At 38.3% G+C, this 16,353-nt stretch overlaps 1 protein-coding gene across 1 annotated transcript; it reads left to right on the forward strand.

The window, feature by feature from the left end:
* The first annotated feature begins 412 nt into the window (after window positions 1-412).
* Window positions 413-1,960, forward strand: LOC143857080 (uncharacterized). Its single transcript, XM_077367353.1, has 5 exons — window positions 413-766; window positions 857-1,042; window positions 1,123-1,215; window positions 1,297-1,398; window positions 1,475-1,960. Exons 1-5 carry the CDS (start codon window positions 413-415, stop codon window positions 1,958-1,960), a joined length of 1,221 nt encoding a protein of 406 aa, XP_077223468.1.
* Window positions 1,961-16,353: the final 14,393 nt, after the last annotated feature.

Below are 16,353 nucleotides of genomic sequence, written 5' to 3' on the forward strand. Positions count from 1 at the left end.
CCATTGACCCAAGATTGTTCTAATCAGACAATCCTTGCCCACATACCCATTTATAAGCATGGATTACCAAGCTAGGATATCATTATTCTTGAAGTCGTTCCTCATCTCAACCAAGAATATAGACTCCAATTTCACAACTCCAATCCTTGCCCACATACCCATTTATGGTCTGTTCACTTCAGATTATACACCTTTTTCCCATTTTCTGTTGACCCATGATGTATAATTCTAGCTAAACTATATCCTTTAACGATATGAATACTGGGGTTACAGCTTATATGTTGTCCCTTACTGTTTAGATTATGTTCTTGATTTTTTCTCCTTGGTCTGAAAGGTTGATTAAATTTTGAATTTATGATATCTCTTTCTATGTATTGTTTCAAGTTACAGGTTATCTTATACATTTAAAAAAATGCCTAGAGAGAGTCAGGCTCCATCCCATTCACATTACTTTGAGCGTACAGATGTTCAGTCTGAAGAGGAGCCTCTCATTGACCAATCTCAGGAGGAGCATCCTAACCGGTCCAGTGCCTCCTCATCGAAGAGGAAAAGAGGGCCTACACGTTGCAAAAAGACTTGGGGCCGACAAGGACCGCCGGAACCAGTTGAATTCAACCAAATTGGGCAGCCAGATTCAGAAAATACAAATCCTTTTGAAAGTTTCCTCGGAAATATTGCGAGGACAGGTGAAAAATGTCCTATCTCATATAGGGACTGGAGGAGGGTTCCACTTGAAAAAAAAGAAGATATGTGGGCAATTGTCAAGGTAAACGTTGTTGAATCTGTATATATGTCTACATTTACTTTTATTATTCTAACCTAATGATACTTATATTTCACTTGACATGTAATACAGACTAAATATGACGTTCCTGAAGACAACAAGCCGTATGTTATAGCAGACCTTGTGAAGAAATGGCGGGAATGGAAGTCAACCCTGAGGACTAAATACTTCCTCCAAAATGAACCACCACCACCTGGAAGTGTGATCCCGTCAGAATATCAAATTCTATGCGACTTTTGGAACTCTCCTGAAGGGCAGGTAGACAATATTACCTCCTGTATTATTCTCTCCTTTAAATTATTATAGTTATATATCTATTTATTGTTTTCACACTGCAGAAACTTTGCGCAACAAATAAGGCAAACCGAGCCCAACAAACGATAGCACACACTGCCGGTTCGCGGAGCTATGCAAGAGTGACCAAGATGGAGGTAATTTCAGCAACCTTTTATGTTGATTTACTATCTCTTTTTTATATTGATCACTTGCTGTCATTATTGAAATGAGTACAGTTCAAAGCTAAGAAGAAAATGCCGAGCCGTGCGGATACGTTTGTGATTACCCATATGAAAAAAGACGGGGAGGCTGCAGATCCTAAATCCAAGGAGATTATGGTATGTTTTACATAATTTGTTATTTAGGTCAACAACTTTATATAACTTGTCATTATTTTCCCTCATATTTTTCAAGGCAAAAATCAAAGAGCGTCAGGAGCAGAATCCCGAACCTGAATCGAGCGGGATCCCTTCCAGAGATGACCTCTTCGGCCAGTTAATGGGCGAAGAGACACGTGGTAGGGTGCGTATGCTTGGGTTTTTTGCTACTCCCTCTACAACATTGGGCACTGCAACTAGGCCTCCTCAACCCCGAGGAAATAGTTTGCATCTTAACACAAAAATGGCCCAATTAGAACAGGTGAATGCAATTATGGCAGAGGAGCTAACACAAGTGAAACAACAAATGTCGCAGATCTTAACCCACCTCCAGGGCGTCAGCCCCAACTACGTAAGTTTTTCACTATGTCCCTTACGATTAATACGTAAATTTTTCATTTCATACATTTATTACACTATCTTTCTTAGCAGACTCCCGAAGATGGTTTGCAGTCGCGAGCTAATGCACCTTCCTCTTCTGGCAGTCATGGATTACGATCACCCTGTAGACACCCCATTTTGACCGGACCCAAGTTCGCTATGCTTGGGCGAAATCCCGTTCAATCATTTCCGCCATGTTTCGCACTTTTCCGTTAAGTGTTAAGAGAGATTATTCCCAAGAATCCGAACAAGAGAGAATTTGGATCCGATTGATGGGCCCGTCTTGAGCATTTGTTTAGATTTGGATCAAACAGGGTGGCCCGCACATTGTTTTAGTGAAAAATGAGTTTTGAACCTACTTCGATCCAACACCTAAAGATGATCATCAAGAGAACGGTCAAGATCTCAGAGAAGTCGTTTTAACAACCAATTTTGTTTCGATCATCAGGTTGAGTTACTCGGATCAGCCCATTGAAATGATTTAGGAGGACACAACCTACTTAGGTAGGGGACCCATCAATTGGATGGTCTGGATCGTCATAGAGGAATGATTTAAGGGGGCACAACCAATTTACATTGCGACCCACCATTTGAACGGTCAAGATCATCAATTGTCGCCCATCAAATGGACGGTTCGGATCATCAAATGGGAGTGATTTAAAAATGGGGTAACATATTCACATTTTGATCTATTGGATGGTTTGGATCAGCCCATAGGATTGATTAGTGGAGCACAAATTAAATCACATCGCAGCCCACTATTTGAACGGTCAAGATCATCAATTATCGCCCATCAAATGGACGGTTCGGATCATCAAATAGGAGTGATTTAAAAATGGGGTAACATATTCACATTTTGATCTATTGGATGGCTTGGATCAGCCCATAGGATTGATTAGCGGAGCACAAATTAAATCACATTGTCGCCCATCAAATGAACGGTTCCGATCATACTTTGGAGTGGGGCATATGATTTTATGCACAATTGGGAATTTGGTCACATATGGGACCCATTTGGGTTATCTTTTACCTACTCAAAAGAACTTTAAAAAACATGCATGGGGCCACACACATGTCAAAATTCAATGTCCACAATGGTGGCCACCTACCATGGAATATGTCCACAATGGTGGCCACCTACCATGGAATAAGTCCACAATGGTGGCCACCACCCTCCCATTCCTTTGCTATAAATGGTTCAATGAGGGTGAGTAAGAGGGAGGGAGAACTCATTTCTCTTCTATCATGTGTTCTAACAAAGTTGCTATGAGGGGTTGAAAAGAAAAAAAAAGAAAAGAAACAAGAAAAGAAGAAAAAGAAAAAAAAAAGAAGCAAAAAGAGAAAGAAAGCGGAAGCGATCGCACGGAGGCGGAATTTTTGAGTTTTCGGCTCTCGGATTCGGCGAGGATTTCGATCACAGGTAGGTACACCGTTCTCGGAATTTTTTTTAGAATTATTTGGTATATTTTCGGATTTTTGCATGATTTTTAACAAAGAAAACTAAACGATATACTAAACAGATTCCAAAAATAATGAAATTTCGTGAGAAAATAATATGATAATGATATATTCTACCATGAATTTGTGAGAATTTTTGGATTTTGTTTGGTATATTATTTTACGCATTCTTTGAAAATTATCAGATTTTGGGAGAATTGTTACTGACGTCAAATCACAGATAAAATTCTCCAAAGTTTTACAGTAGTCTTAAATTCTATACTTCTTGCTTCTGTAAAATTTTCAAGTGATTTGGATCTTGTTTCATATGAGCTGTAGTGTTAATTCATAATCTGGTTTGAAATTTGAAAAATCTGAAACTGATAGTAAATAGTTTTCTAAATTCATGGAAATCTCACAGCATGCTATTTTCACTTATCTCTTACTACTGTAGAAATTTCATGGAATTTAGATATCTATTTCTAGTAGTTTATGTGTTATTTTTGCAATCTGGTTAATTAATTTTTAAATCCATATTAAATATGAGTTTAATGTAAAAATCTGTAAAAATCTTCCAGTAAATTACATCTCATCATATCTTGTTGGTGGAGAAGTTTCAACTCATTTCGAGTTCGTTTGCAACAGCTTCACTTGTAAAATCACTCATATGGTTAAAAATTGGTAAAATCCATTAAAAAAATAAAAAATTAAGTGAAAATCATCTTAAAATCTCTAAAGCACCTTCATCTTTGTGTGTGTTTGGGAGACCCGCCCGGTCTCATTCTCTCGTTAGTCCTCTTTGTGCGCCGTTTGGTTTTGGAAGAACGCCCTACTCGGCTTGGCTTCATACCCCTACCCTTATGGGTATTGGGTTGCACATTTGTTGCACCCTAGGGCTAGGTAGCTGTCCGGCCCGGCTGGGTGTTTTACCTCTGCCAAATGTGCAAATTCGTGTTTCCTTTTCTTTTAGAGAGTCTTTGACTCATCTATCCTTTAGTTGGTGTTATTGGAGTCTTTGACTCATGTTTCCATTTCTTTTAGAGAGTCTTTGACTCATTCGTTCTTTTGTTGTACTACTAGGAAGTCTTTGACTCATTGGTTCTTCTGTTGGCGTTATTTGGGAGTCTTTGACTCATTCCTCCTCTAAGTTGTAGTATTAGAGAGTCTCTGACTCATTTGTTCCCCTCTTTAGTGTTGTTAGTTCGGAGTTTCTCATTTAGAGTTGTTGATTACTTCGCTTTTGATTAGAGGCTAACTCAGTCTTATTAGAGCTTTGCTTGCTTAGGATCTTGGACCATTTTCTCTCTTCTTGGGACGCTATCTTTCTTGTTGTGGTTTGTCTCTTTGAGACGCTAGTTGCTTATTCGGGGTTTCCCCTTTTGCTTTAGGGCTTTGCCCTAGTTTGTGGTATTACTTGCGTGTTCCCTTTAAGATTAAAAATATTTTAAGGTCCTGAGCATTGGAAAAGCTTTAAAATCCAAAAACATTAGAAATTTAAAACTCAAAAAACATTTGAAAACATCAAAAACCTTAAAAAAAATCTAAAGTGTTGAGTGTTTCTTTTAGAAGCGTATTAGGCGAGTTCGATTTTCGAACTACGTTGGCTTGATCCTCTTCCGAGGTACGTAGTGCAGCTTGGGATTTATATCCCAAGTCCAGCCAAACTTTTTTGTAAATAATATTTTAAACTTTCTTCAAAAACCTTTAAAATCTTGTTTTCAAAAGATCTTCCTCTAGAGTTAGGAGTTTCTCCTAGATAGAGAGTTTTAGAGTTAGGGTTTTTCTTTTGATAGGTTGTTTGATTGTTTGTTTCAGAGTTAGGGGTCTGTCCTAGAGTTATAGGAGCGCCTCCGTCCGGTCAGTCGGCGATCCATATTGCCGAGTGATGACTAGAGTAGGATACGCTAGTCCACCCTTTGTTTTCCTTAGGAAATACAGCCTAGTCACACATAGGTTGTAATAACCACCTGCATTAGGCTAGGGCTAATCTGCATTTAGTTAGGGCATATAGGGTGTCCTAAAATTCACAATTCACTGGAATTTAAATAATCGTACAATAAACTTTAATAATTGGTCCGGTCTTTTAGATCGAGTCTAGGATAGAGGGCTAGGTGTCTTAGGCATCTTAGCTTAGAATAGGCGCGAAGAACTACGTTGCCTTGATTCTCGTGGAGGCGGGGATACGTAGGCTTCTTTGGATGAATACCAGACCATCTGAGGACTCGGGCTAATCACTTTTAAAACTGTTGAAACAATCAAATCACTTAGGATTTTCCATGAAATTAGAATTTTAGGAGAACTTTCACTTAGATTGAATCCAAACCAATTAAGAAATCAAGATACACATTTAGGATTCACATTGAAATTAGATCATAGGATGCATGTCACATAGATAGCACATTAACAAGAGAGTTGAATGAGCCATTAAAAATGAATTTAAAAGAGTTAACTTTTGGAATTGAAGACCGATTATCGGGCAGGAATGGTGCATGTGGTGGATAAATCCCCATACCTTCCATTCTTGTAACCAGGTAGCGAGTCTAGATTTCTGGTTAATTATGGGTCCTAGATCCCACATCTAGGTGGCGACTCTGTCAGTCTCTTTTGTGTGGAATTCGGATTGCCTTAGTGATCCCAAGTTCACATAAAAGATGAATTAAAATCAATAATGAAAGGCACACGCCAATCGCGTGGGTGCGAGAGACCAAGAGATAGTGCGTGGCGGCTCGCGCACCACGCCCCTCTCGCGGGATCGGGTCCCACAGACTGGCGACTCTGCTGGGGATAACCTAACTTCATTACAATTCCAAAAGATTACTCATTTGAATCTATTTCAACTGGCTCATGAAAACTCTATCTCTTTTATGCTTGTTAGATTAGTTTGTATGCTTTATTTTCTCATCACATTTACTCAAACTTAATCTAACAAAACCTGAAGGCATCATAGATTGCGCGAACTTATTGCACACACTTACATCACTTTCATCTAAACCCCTGCATCTCACATGCACACACGTCCTATTTTAGAAACCCGGAGTGTTATCTAGCATGGTTGACTGGGATTTCATCACCTGGTGCCTCTGTGCTAGAGAAGCATTCCACCCTTAGCCTAGTACCTTTATGGTACGTAAACGGATCTCTTGTTCACGTACTGATACGCCGGACACTGGTACAGTATATCGAACATGGATTCGCGCTAAGGGAACTCTTGGCCTTACCCCTAGATTAACTCACACATGCATGTAGTATACGAACACATGTGCATCACGTGTGTTGAGCCTAGTTTAGGATATCCTACCCATTTGTGTCTAGATTAGGCCGTAGTTCATCTTCCAATGGCTACGATCGGTCATAGGTACACAAACAAAGTCATGAGTCGAGATCCTCTCTCCACTCCGCTAGATTAGGGTTAGGATTGATGCCTTCAGGTAACACTGATAAAATGTGCGAAGATTTAAAAAACTTTTCCTTTGGGGTTAGGATGTAAATCCCATTCATTTCCAAAGATCTCATAGGATTAGTCATTCATGATCCATCCGTTGAAAGCAATCTTATGCTATCTCATCTCATCTTGATCTCATCTTGATCGTACAGTTGTTGATATCCATCATTCAGATTTTAGATCTGGTCATTGACCCTACTTTTGTCATTCTTATGGCCATGGTCTATTATCTGAGCCATTGATTTTTCATTGATCCATGTTTATCATATATCTTTTACCCCTGGATCATATCGAAATCATTGATGAAAAAGTTTGATCTTACCTATATCCTTTGAGTGCATGATCATTGCTGAGATCGAAACTTATTTTGATTAGGGATGTTTATCGTTCCTGATTCTTCATTCCCAAAAGAAGACAAGTCATACTCAAATGAGACTTAAAGGTGTGGATTGAGAATTCATTGAGACGTTGTTGATGTAGGTCATATTATCATTGTCTATTTTTCTTTAACCTTCATAAACAGTATTTCTTTGATTTTCAGAATAAAATACCCTTTGGTGTGTTTCAAGATTACTCTTTTCTCTATTTGTTCAGAATCTTTATCCCATGACTATTGATCTAGTGTGTGTGCTTCCAAGTCAAGAGTCTATGTTTAGCGAAAGACCATTCTTTCTAAAGACTGACCATTTCCAATCATACTTGATCCAGGCAGTCTATTGTTTTACCCACATTGTCAACATAAGCCTTTGTTGCCCCATTTAACCTAGACCTTGTGGAGTTGCCTTTTCTGGGATTCCTACTCTGGGATTGAACTTTATAGTTATCATTATCATGGGGAAAGGTGTATCATCTATAAACTTTCAGTGTCAGTTCACTACCTTTGAAGAAGTGTCCTGTGTCTTTAGATTTATCTTTCATTAAGTGTACATCAACTTTCTTCTCTCTAAGTTGAAAAAGTTCAGTTATGTAGATGTTAAAAAAGAAGAAGAGAGAAGTGTCATATCTGCCAGTCTTTCTTATATAGAGTCAGTGTTCTGTTTTCTATCAGAACTGATAAAGAGCCCATTGAGGTGTGTCAAAAATCATCAATGTACTTACAGTCTTCAATTCAATAAAATGGTTGATTTCGTATCTTTGATACTCTATGATTCACTCTTAGATCTAATGTTTAAACAACTAAAGACCCCCTTTTCGGATGAGAATGCAGACGAAATTCACCTCGAGATCTGAAAGATGGTCGAACGAGAGGAAGAGCGTCGAGCATAGCCACTTAAAGAAGAAATCGAAGCCATTGATAGTGGTATCGAAATCCGAAATTCGGGAGAAATGGATTGGAAAAACTTTATCTCCTAAGGAGCGCAAAGAATTGATAAACCTGTTTAGAGGGGTTTGAGGTAGTCTTGCTTGATCCTATAAGGATAAACCAGGGGAATGCCCTGTCGTTGAGCAAAGCAAGACTTCATCTGCTTTAGACATCCAGTTGAAGAGTAAAATTTTAAAGAGATAAGCATCAGACATCCTGTGGAGCTGATGAAATACTGAGAGAAGATTTTCGGACAAGGAGTTGTGGAATCTTGAGCATAAATCCAAGATCTTTGAGATGAGAGTGGAGCACAGTGGTTGAAGTTTTGCCAGAAAACCGCCAGACTCCTCGATAAAAAAAAATTCTAAGTCTTTGAACCTCAGCATTCAAGAGCTTGTACATCATATACATCAGGAGGCCATCATTGGACATTTGAGCCTTAATAGCCAAAATCCTAAAATCCTTTTGAGAACCCTTTGGGCCAACAATTTAAAGCCAATGTTTCTTTTCAAACACATTATAAATCCGGGGCATTTATGCACCCGAACTACGTCGGACCTGATCCTCATTTCTTCAGGGGTACGTAGGCAACTTGATTAATTCAAGTTCGGTCAAACCTTGGGATAAAATCCCTTTTCAAAATTTTGAAGCTAAATGCTAAACCATTCTTTGAAAAATCCTTAAGCGAACTACGCGGACCTGATCCTCCATTTTTGGGGTACGTAGGTAATCTGGCTAGACCAGATTCGGTCCAAATCCTTAGAACCTTAGGTATTCAACCCTTTTGAACCCGAGCCTACCTAAAAAAAATCCTTCTGGTGAAACAAGCAAAGGTTCGAGGCGAAGGAAAAGAAAAACAGAAAGAAAAGAATGAGAGTCTGAAGACCCGCTAGGTTGAAAATCCGAAAGGGCGGCCTAGAGAAAGGTGAAAGTCGTTTTTCTTACTAAGTCAACAAGCAAAATGATTGACTTATCAGAAAGTAAGGGTAGTGGTATGCTGGATTGAAAACTTGAAGAGACAATCTAGTCAGAGGCAAATACTTCCCATGAAAAGTTGAGTTGAATAGAAGCAGAAGAAGTTCCTCAGTTACGTAGAATTCCTAAGTTCGAGTGCAAGCAAAAGTTAGGACAAGTAGTCTTTTAGACTGAAAACTTGGAAATAAAAGTTGAGACAAGTGGTCTTTTAGACTGAAAACTTGAAAATTAAAAGTTGTGACTTCTTTTGAAGAGGAGACTCAAGAAGACGGAGAAACAATCACTGCATAGGGTAGGATCTTGGAATCCAAATAGTGTCAGCGAGACTTACTTTGACACCTTTTTAAACTAGGGGCATTAAAACCGAGCAACCCAAAGGGGGTAGTAACCATGACGGAAATCCCGATGGAGGAAATTAGAGCATCTTGACTTGGTTTTTGAGACTACTCTAAGAGTGGCTGACCTTACCATTTAAAAAATGATACATTTGATTTAAGGGTGAATCAAAATTTAGTCAAGTCCCTTGAATATTGTAAGTCTTCTTTTGAAAGAGTCCTTAGGAGTCTGTTCCTTGTTTCTCATTGTTTTCTTTTAGAATCCAAAGTGTTTGGCACTGGAGAGAATGGATGTACACCTTCCGAAATGTAAAGAAAAATCTAGAGTAGATCCTGGTTTAAGAATCAAGGAAGGGGCAAGAAACATTTGGTCCAAACCTACCTGAAACATCAAAGCCTCAAGCAATGAGCAAAATGAAGAACTCTTACGTTCAGACTTTGTGAAGGTGGTCTTACCATTATACCAAAGAAAGAACCCATGCAAACTCAAATTTTTCCTACTTACCTTGGTTCTGCTTTCTTAAGACCTTGTCATGGAAGCACATCATACTAGGGGCATCTTTTATGACTTGCGTCATAAAAGATATTACACAATGATAACTGGGATATCTATTCTTAGCAAATAGAAACCAGAGAAGCTTGAACATACTCTTTGAGTTGAATTCCTTGATCAAGTTGTTTCTTTTGGAGTCAAAGTTTCATAAACTTCAATTTCCAGCGGGGTATATAATCTACTCCTACATCCTTCAAACCTCATTAGAATGCTTTTCATCTGTTAAAGAGAGTCAGCACCTAAAAATCTCATCAATCTACTTGAGTTTTGCTTTCAGCAAAGATCATGCACTCCAATTTATTCTCAGCAGGAGATAGCTATGCTATCAATGAACTCGATATAAGATTGATAAATATTTTCGTGTTGATTTGAGACTCTTTGAGTATAAAGGTTTTTTGTGTGCGTTTGAGACTCTTTGAGTAGTTGAGACCCTTTGAGTGTTACAAACTCTTCGGGTAGTTGAGACTCTTTGAGTATAAATGTTTTGTGTTGATTTGAGACTCTTTGAGTAGTTGAGACCCTTCGAGTGCTGCAGACTCTTCGGGTAGTTGAGGCTCTTTGAGTATAAATGTTTTTTGTGTTGATTTGAGACTCTTTGAGTAGTTGAGACCCTTCGAGTGTTACAGATTCTTCGGGTAGTTGAGACTCTTTGAGTATAAATGTTTTTGCGTTAATTTGAGACTCTTTGAGTAGTTGAGACCCTTCGAGTGTTACAGACTCTTCGGGTAGTTGAGACTCTTTGAGTATAAATGTTTTTGTGATGTATTTGAGACTCTTTGAGTAGTTGAGACCCTTTGAGTGTTACAGACTCTTCAGGTAGTTGAGGCTCTTTGAGTATAAAGGTTTCTCTATGTAGTTGAGACTCTTTCGAGTATAAAGGTTTTTGCATGTGTTTGAGACTCTTTGAGTAGTTGAGACCCTTTGAGTGTTACAGACTCTTCGGGTGGTTGAGACTCTTTGAGTATAAATAGATTTTGGTGTATTTGAAACTCTTTGAGTAGTTGAGACCCTTTGAGTGTTACAGACTCTTCGGGTAGTTGATGCTCTTTGAGTATAAATGTTTCTCTATGTAGTTGAGACTCTTTCGAGTATAAATGGTTTTTGTGTATTTGAGACTCTTTGAGTAGTTGAGACCCTTCGAGTGTTACAGACTCTTCGGGTAATTGAGACTCTTTGAGTATAAATGTTTTTGTGTGCGTTTGAGACTCTTTGAGTAGTTGAGATCCTTTGAGTGTTACAGAGTCTTCGGGTGGTTGAGACTCTTTCGAGTATAAAGATTTTTGCATGTGTTTGAGACTCTTTGAGTAGTTGAGACCCTTTGAATGTTACAAACTCTTCGGGTAGTTGAGGCTCTTTGAGTATAAATATTTTTTGTGTTGATTTGAGACTCTTTGAGTAGTTGAGACCCTTTGAGTGTTACAGACTCTTCGGGTAGTTGAGACTCTTTGAGTATAAATGTTTCGCCATGATTTGAGACTCTTTGAGTAGTTGAGACCCTTCGAGTGTTACAGACTCTTCGGGTAGTTGAGACTTTTTGAGTATAAATGATCTTTGTTGATTTGAGACTCTTTGAGTAGTTGAGATCCTTTGAGTGTTAGTTGAGACTCTTTGAGTATAAATGTTTTTGTGATGTATTTGAGACTCTTTGAGTAGTTGAGATCCTTTGAGTGTTATAGACTCTTCGGGTAATTGAGACTTTTTGAGTATAAATGATCTTTGTTGATTTAAGACTCTTTGAGTAGTTGAGATCCTTTGAGTATTACAGACTCTTCGGGTAGTTGAGACCTTTTTTTAGTATAAATGTTTTGCGTTAATTTGAGACTCTTTGAGTAGTTAAGGCCCTTTGAGTGTTACAGACTCTTCGGGTAGTTGAGACTTTTTGAGTATAAATATTTTGCGTTAATTTGAGACTCTTTGAGTAGTTAAGCCCCTTTGAGTGTTACAGACTCTTCGGGTAGTTGAGGCTCTTTGAGTATAAAGATTTCTATGAAGCTCTCTGAGTGTTTGATTTGAGACTCTATGAGTGTTACATACTCTTTGAGTAATTTGATTTGATATTCTTTGAAGGGTTGATTTACGTCTGCATCGATAGTGGTCTGCTTTCTTTGAGGTAATTTCATTGGGTTCGTTTTCTTAAAAGCTTTATTTTAACAAAGTATGTTTGTGTTTGCTTTAATAGAGTCTTTGCGTATTGATTTAAATAGTTGAGTTGTGAGTATTAGAGAGAGGCCATCTCATTGAGATGTCGTGATTGCCGAGTTAAGGGTCGGTGAGAGGTCATCTCCCTTTTGCTTCTAGTCTTTCAGTCTCGTAGTGCTATTTTGTTGTTTTACCCTAATGAACATCATTTTAAAAACAAAAAAAAAAAAAACTTGTTTTACTTTGTTTTCGGGCCGGCCAAAATGTGTCGTCTGTTCAGCTTTGCCATTCGTGTGTTACACACGCTTTGCCAAAGAGGGGCATCTGTAGACACCCCATTTTGACCGGACCCAAGTTCGCTATGCTTGGGCGAAATCCCGTTCAATCATTTCCGCCATGTTTCGCACTTTTCCGTTAAGTGTTAAGAGAGATTATTCCCAAGAATCCGAACAAGAGAGAATTTGGATCCGATTGATGGGCCCGTCTTGAGCATTTGTTTAGATTTGGATCAAACAGGGTGGCCCGCACATTGTTTTAGTGAAAAATGAGTTTTGAACCTACTTCGATCCAACACCTAAAGATGATCATCAAGAGAACGGTCAAGATCTCAGAGAAGTCGTTTTAACAACCAATTTTGTTTCGATCATCAGGTTGAGTTACTCGGATCAGCCCATTGAAATGATTTAGGAGGACACAACCTACTTAGGTAGGGGACCCATCAATTGGATGGTCTGGATCGTCATAGAGGAATGATTTAAGGGGGCACAACCAATTTACATTGCGACCCACCATTTGAACGGTCAAGATCATCAATTGTCGCCCATCAAATGGACGGTTCGGATCATCAAATGGGAGTGATTTAAAAATGGGGTAACATATTCACATTTTGATCTATTGGATGGTTTGGATCAGCCCATAGGATTGATTAGTGGAGCACAAATTAAATCACATCGCAGCCCACTATTTGAACGGTCAAGATCATCAATTATCGCCCATCAAATGGACGGTTCGGATCATCAAATAGGAGTGATTTAAAAATGGGGTAACATATTCACATTTTGATCTATTGGATGGCTTGGATCAGCCCATAGGATTGATTAGCGGAGCACAAATTAAATCACATTGTCGCCCATCAAATGAACGGTTCCGATCATACTTTGGAGTGGGGCATATGATTTTATGCACAATTGGGAATTTGGTCACATATGGGACCCATTTGGGTTATCTTTTACCTACTCAAAAGAACTTTAAAAAACATGCATGGGGCCACACACATGTCAAAATTCAATGTCCACAATGGTGGCCACCTACCATGGAATATGTCCACAATGGTGGCCACCTACCATGGAATAAGTCCACAATGGTGGCCACCACCCTCCCATTCCTTTGCTATAAATGGTTCAATGAGGGTGAGTAAGAGGGAGGGAGAACTCATTTCTCTTCTATCATGTGTTCTAACAAAGTTGCTATGAGGGGTTGAAAAGAAAAAAAAAGAAAAGAAACAAGAAAAGAAGAAAAAGAAAAAAAAAAGAAGCAAAAAGAGAAAGAAAGCGGAAGCGATCGCACGGAGGCGGAATTTTTGAGTTTTCGGCTCTCGGATTCGGCGAGGATTTCGATCACAGGTAGGTACACCGTTCTCGGAATTTTTTTTAGAATTATTTGGTATATTTTCGGATTTTTGCATGATTTTTAACAAAGAAAACTAAACGATATACTAAACAGATTCCAAAAATAATGAAATTTCGTGAGAAAATAATATGATAATGATATATTCTACCATGAATTTGTGAGAATTTTTGGATTTTGTTTGGTATATTATTTTACGCATTCTTTGAAAATTATCAGATTTTGGGAGAATTGTTACTGACGTCAAATCACAGATAAAATTCTCCAAAGTTTTACAGTAGTCTTAAATTCTATACTTCTTGCTTCTGTAAAATTTTCAAGTGATTTGGATCTTGTTTCATATGAGCTGTAGTGTTAATTCATAATCTGGTTTGAAATTTGAAAAATCCGAAACTGATAGTAAATAGTTTTCTAAATTCATGGAAATCTCACAGCATGCTATTTTCACTTATCTCTTACTACTGTAGAAATTTCATGGAATTTAGATATCTATTTCTAGTAGTTTATGTGTTATTTTTGCAATCTGGTTAATTAATTTTTAAATCCATATTAAATATGAGTTTAATGTAAAAATCTGTAAAAATCTTCCAGTAAATTACATCTCATCATATCTTGTTGGTGGAGAAGTTTCAACTCATTTCGAGTTCGTTTGCAACAGCTTCACTTGTAAAATCACTCATATGGTTAAAAATTGGTAAAATCCATTAAAAAAATAAAAAATTAAGTGAAAATCATCTTAAAATCTCTAAAGCACCTTCATCTTTGTGTGTGTTTGGGAGACCCGCCCGGTCTCATTCTCTCGTTAGTCCTCTTTGTGCGCCGTTTGGTTTTGGAAGAACGCCCTACTCGGCTTGGCTTCATACCCCTACCCTTATGGGTATTGGGTTGCACATTTGTTGCACCCTAGGGCTAGGTAGCTGTCCGGCCCGGCTGGGTGTTTTACCTCTGCCAAATGTGCAAATTCGTGTTTCCTTTTCTTTTAGAGAGTCTTTGACTCATCTATCCTTTAGTTGGTGTTATTGGAGTCTTTGACTCATGTTTCCATTTCTTTTAGAGAGTCTTTGACTCATTCGTTCTTTTGTTGTACTACTAGGAAGTCTTTGACTCATTGGTTCTTCTGTTGGCGTTATTTGGGAGTCTTTGACTCATTCCTCCTCTAAGTTGTAGTATTAGAGAGTCTCTGACTCATTTGTTCCCCTCTTTAGTGTTGTTAGTTCGGAGTTTCTCATTTAGAGTTGTTGATTACTTCGCTTTTGATTAGAGGCTAACTCAGTCTTATTAGAGCTTTGCTTGCTTAGGATCTTGGACCATTTTCTCTCTTCTTGGGACGCTATCTTTCTTGTTGTGGTTTGTCTCTTTGAGACGCTAGTTGCTTATTCGGGGTTTCCCCTTTTGCTTTAGGGCTTTGCCCTAGTTTGTGGTATTACTTGCGTGTTCCCTTTAAGATTAAAAATATTTTAAGGTCCTGAGCATTGGAAAAGCTTTAAAATCCAAAAACATTAGAAATTTAAAACTCAAAAAACATTTGAAAACATCAAAAACCTTAAAAAAAATCTAAAGTGTTGAGTGTTTCTTTTAGAAGCGTATTAGGCGAGTTCGATTTTCGAACTACGTTGGCTTGATCCTCTTCCGAGGTACGTAGTGCAGCTTGGGATTTATATCCCAAGTCCAGCCAAACTTTTTTGTAAATAATATTTTAAACTTTCTTCAAAAACCTTTAAAATCTTGTTTTCAAAAGATCTTCCTCTAGAGTTAGGAGTTTCTCCTAGATAGAGAGTTTTAGAGTTAGGGTTTTTCTTTTGATAGGTTGTTTGATTGTTTGTTTCAGAGTTAGGGGTCTGTCCTAGAGTTATAGGAGCGCCTCCGTCCGGTCAGTCGGCGATCCATATTGCCGAGTGATGACTAGAGTAGGATACGCTAGTCCACCCTTTGTTTTCCTTAGGAAATACAGCCTAGTCACACATAGGTTGTAATAACCACCTGCATTAGGCTAGGGCTAATCTGCATTTAGTTAGGGCATATAGGGTGTCCTAAAATTCACAATTCACTGGAATTTAAATAATCGTACAATAAACTTTAATAATTGGTCCGGTCTTTTAGATCGAGTCTAGGATAGAGGGCTAGGTGTCTTAGGCATCTTAGCTTAGAATAGGCGCGAAGAACTACGTTGCCTTGATTCTCGTGGAGGCGGGGATACGTAGGCTTCTTTGGATGAATACCAGACCATCTGAGGACTCGGGCTAATCACTTTTAAAACTGTTGAAACAATCAAATCACTTAGGATTTTCCATGAAATTAGAATTTTAGGAGAACTTTCACTTAGATTGAATCCAAACCAATTAAGAAATCAAGATACACATTTAGGATTCACATTGAAATTAGATCATAGGATGCATGTCACATAGATAGCACATTAACAAGAGAGTTGAATGAGCCATTAAAAATGAATTTAAAAGAGTTAACTTTTGGAATTGAAGACCGATTATCGGGCAGGAATGGTGCATGTGGTGGATAAATCCCCATACCTTCCATTCTTGTAACCAGGTAGCGAGTCTAGATTTCTGGTTAATTATGGGTCCTAGATCCCACATCTAGGTGGCGACTCTGTCAGTCTCTTTTGTGTGGAATTCGGATTGCCTTAGTGATCCCAAGTTCACATAAAAGATGAATTAAAATCAATAATGAAAGGCACACGCCAATCGCGTGGGTGCGAGAGACCAAGAGA

This window comes from Tasmannia lanceolata, unplaced genomic scaffold (assembly GCF_043159265.1).
Source record: "Tasmannia lanceolata isolate RefF3 unplaced genomic scaffold, GAP_Taslan_0.1 ptg000024l, whole genome shotgun sequence".
In the NCBI taxonomy this organism is placed as follows: Eukaryota; Viridiplantae; Streptophyta; class Magnoliopsida; order Canellales; family Winteraceae; genus Tasmannia; species Tasmannia lanceolata.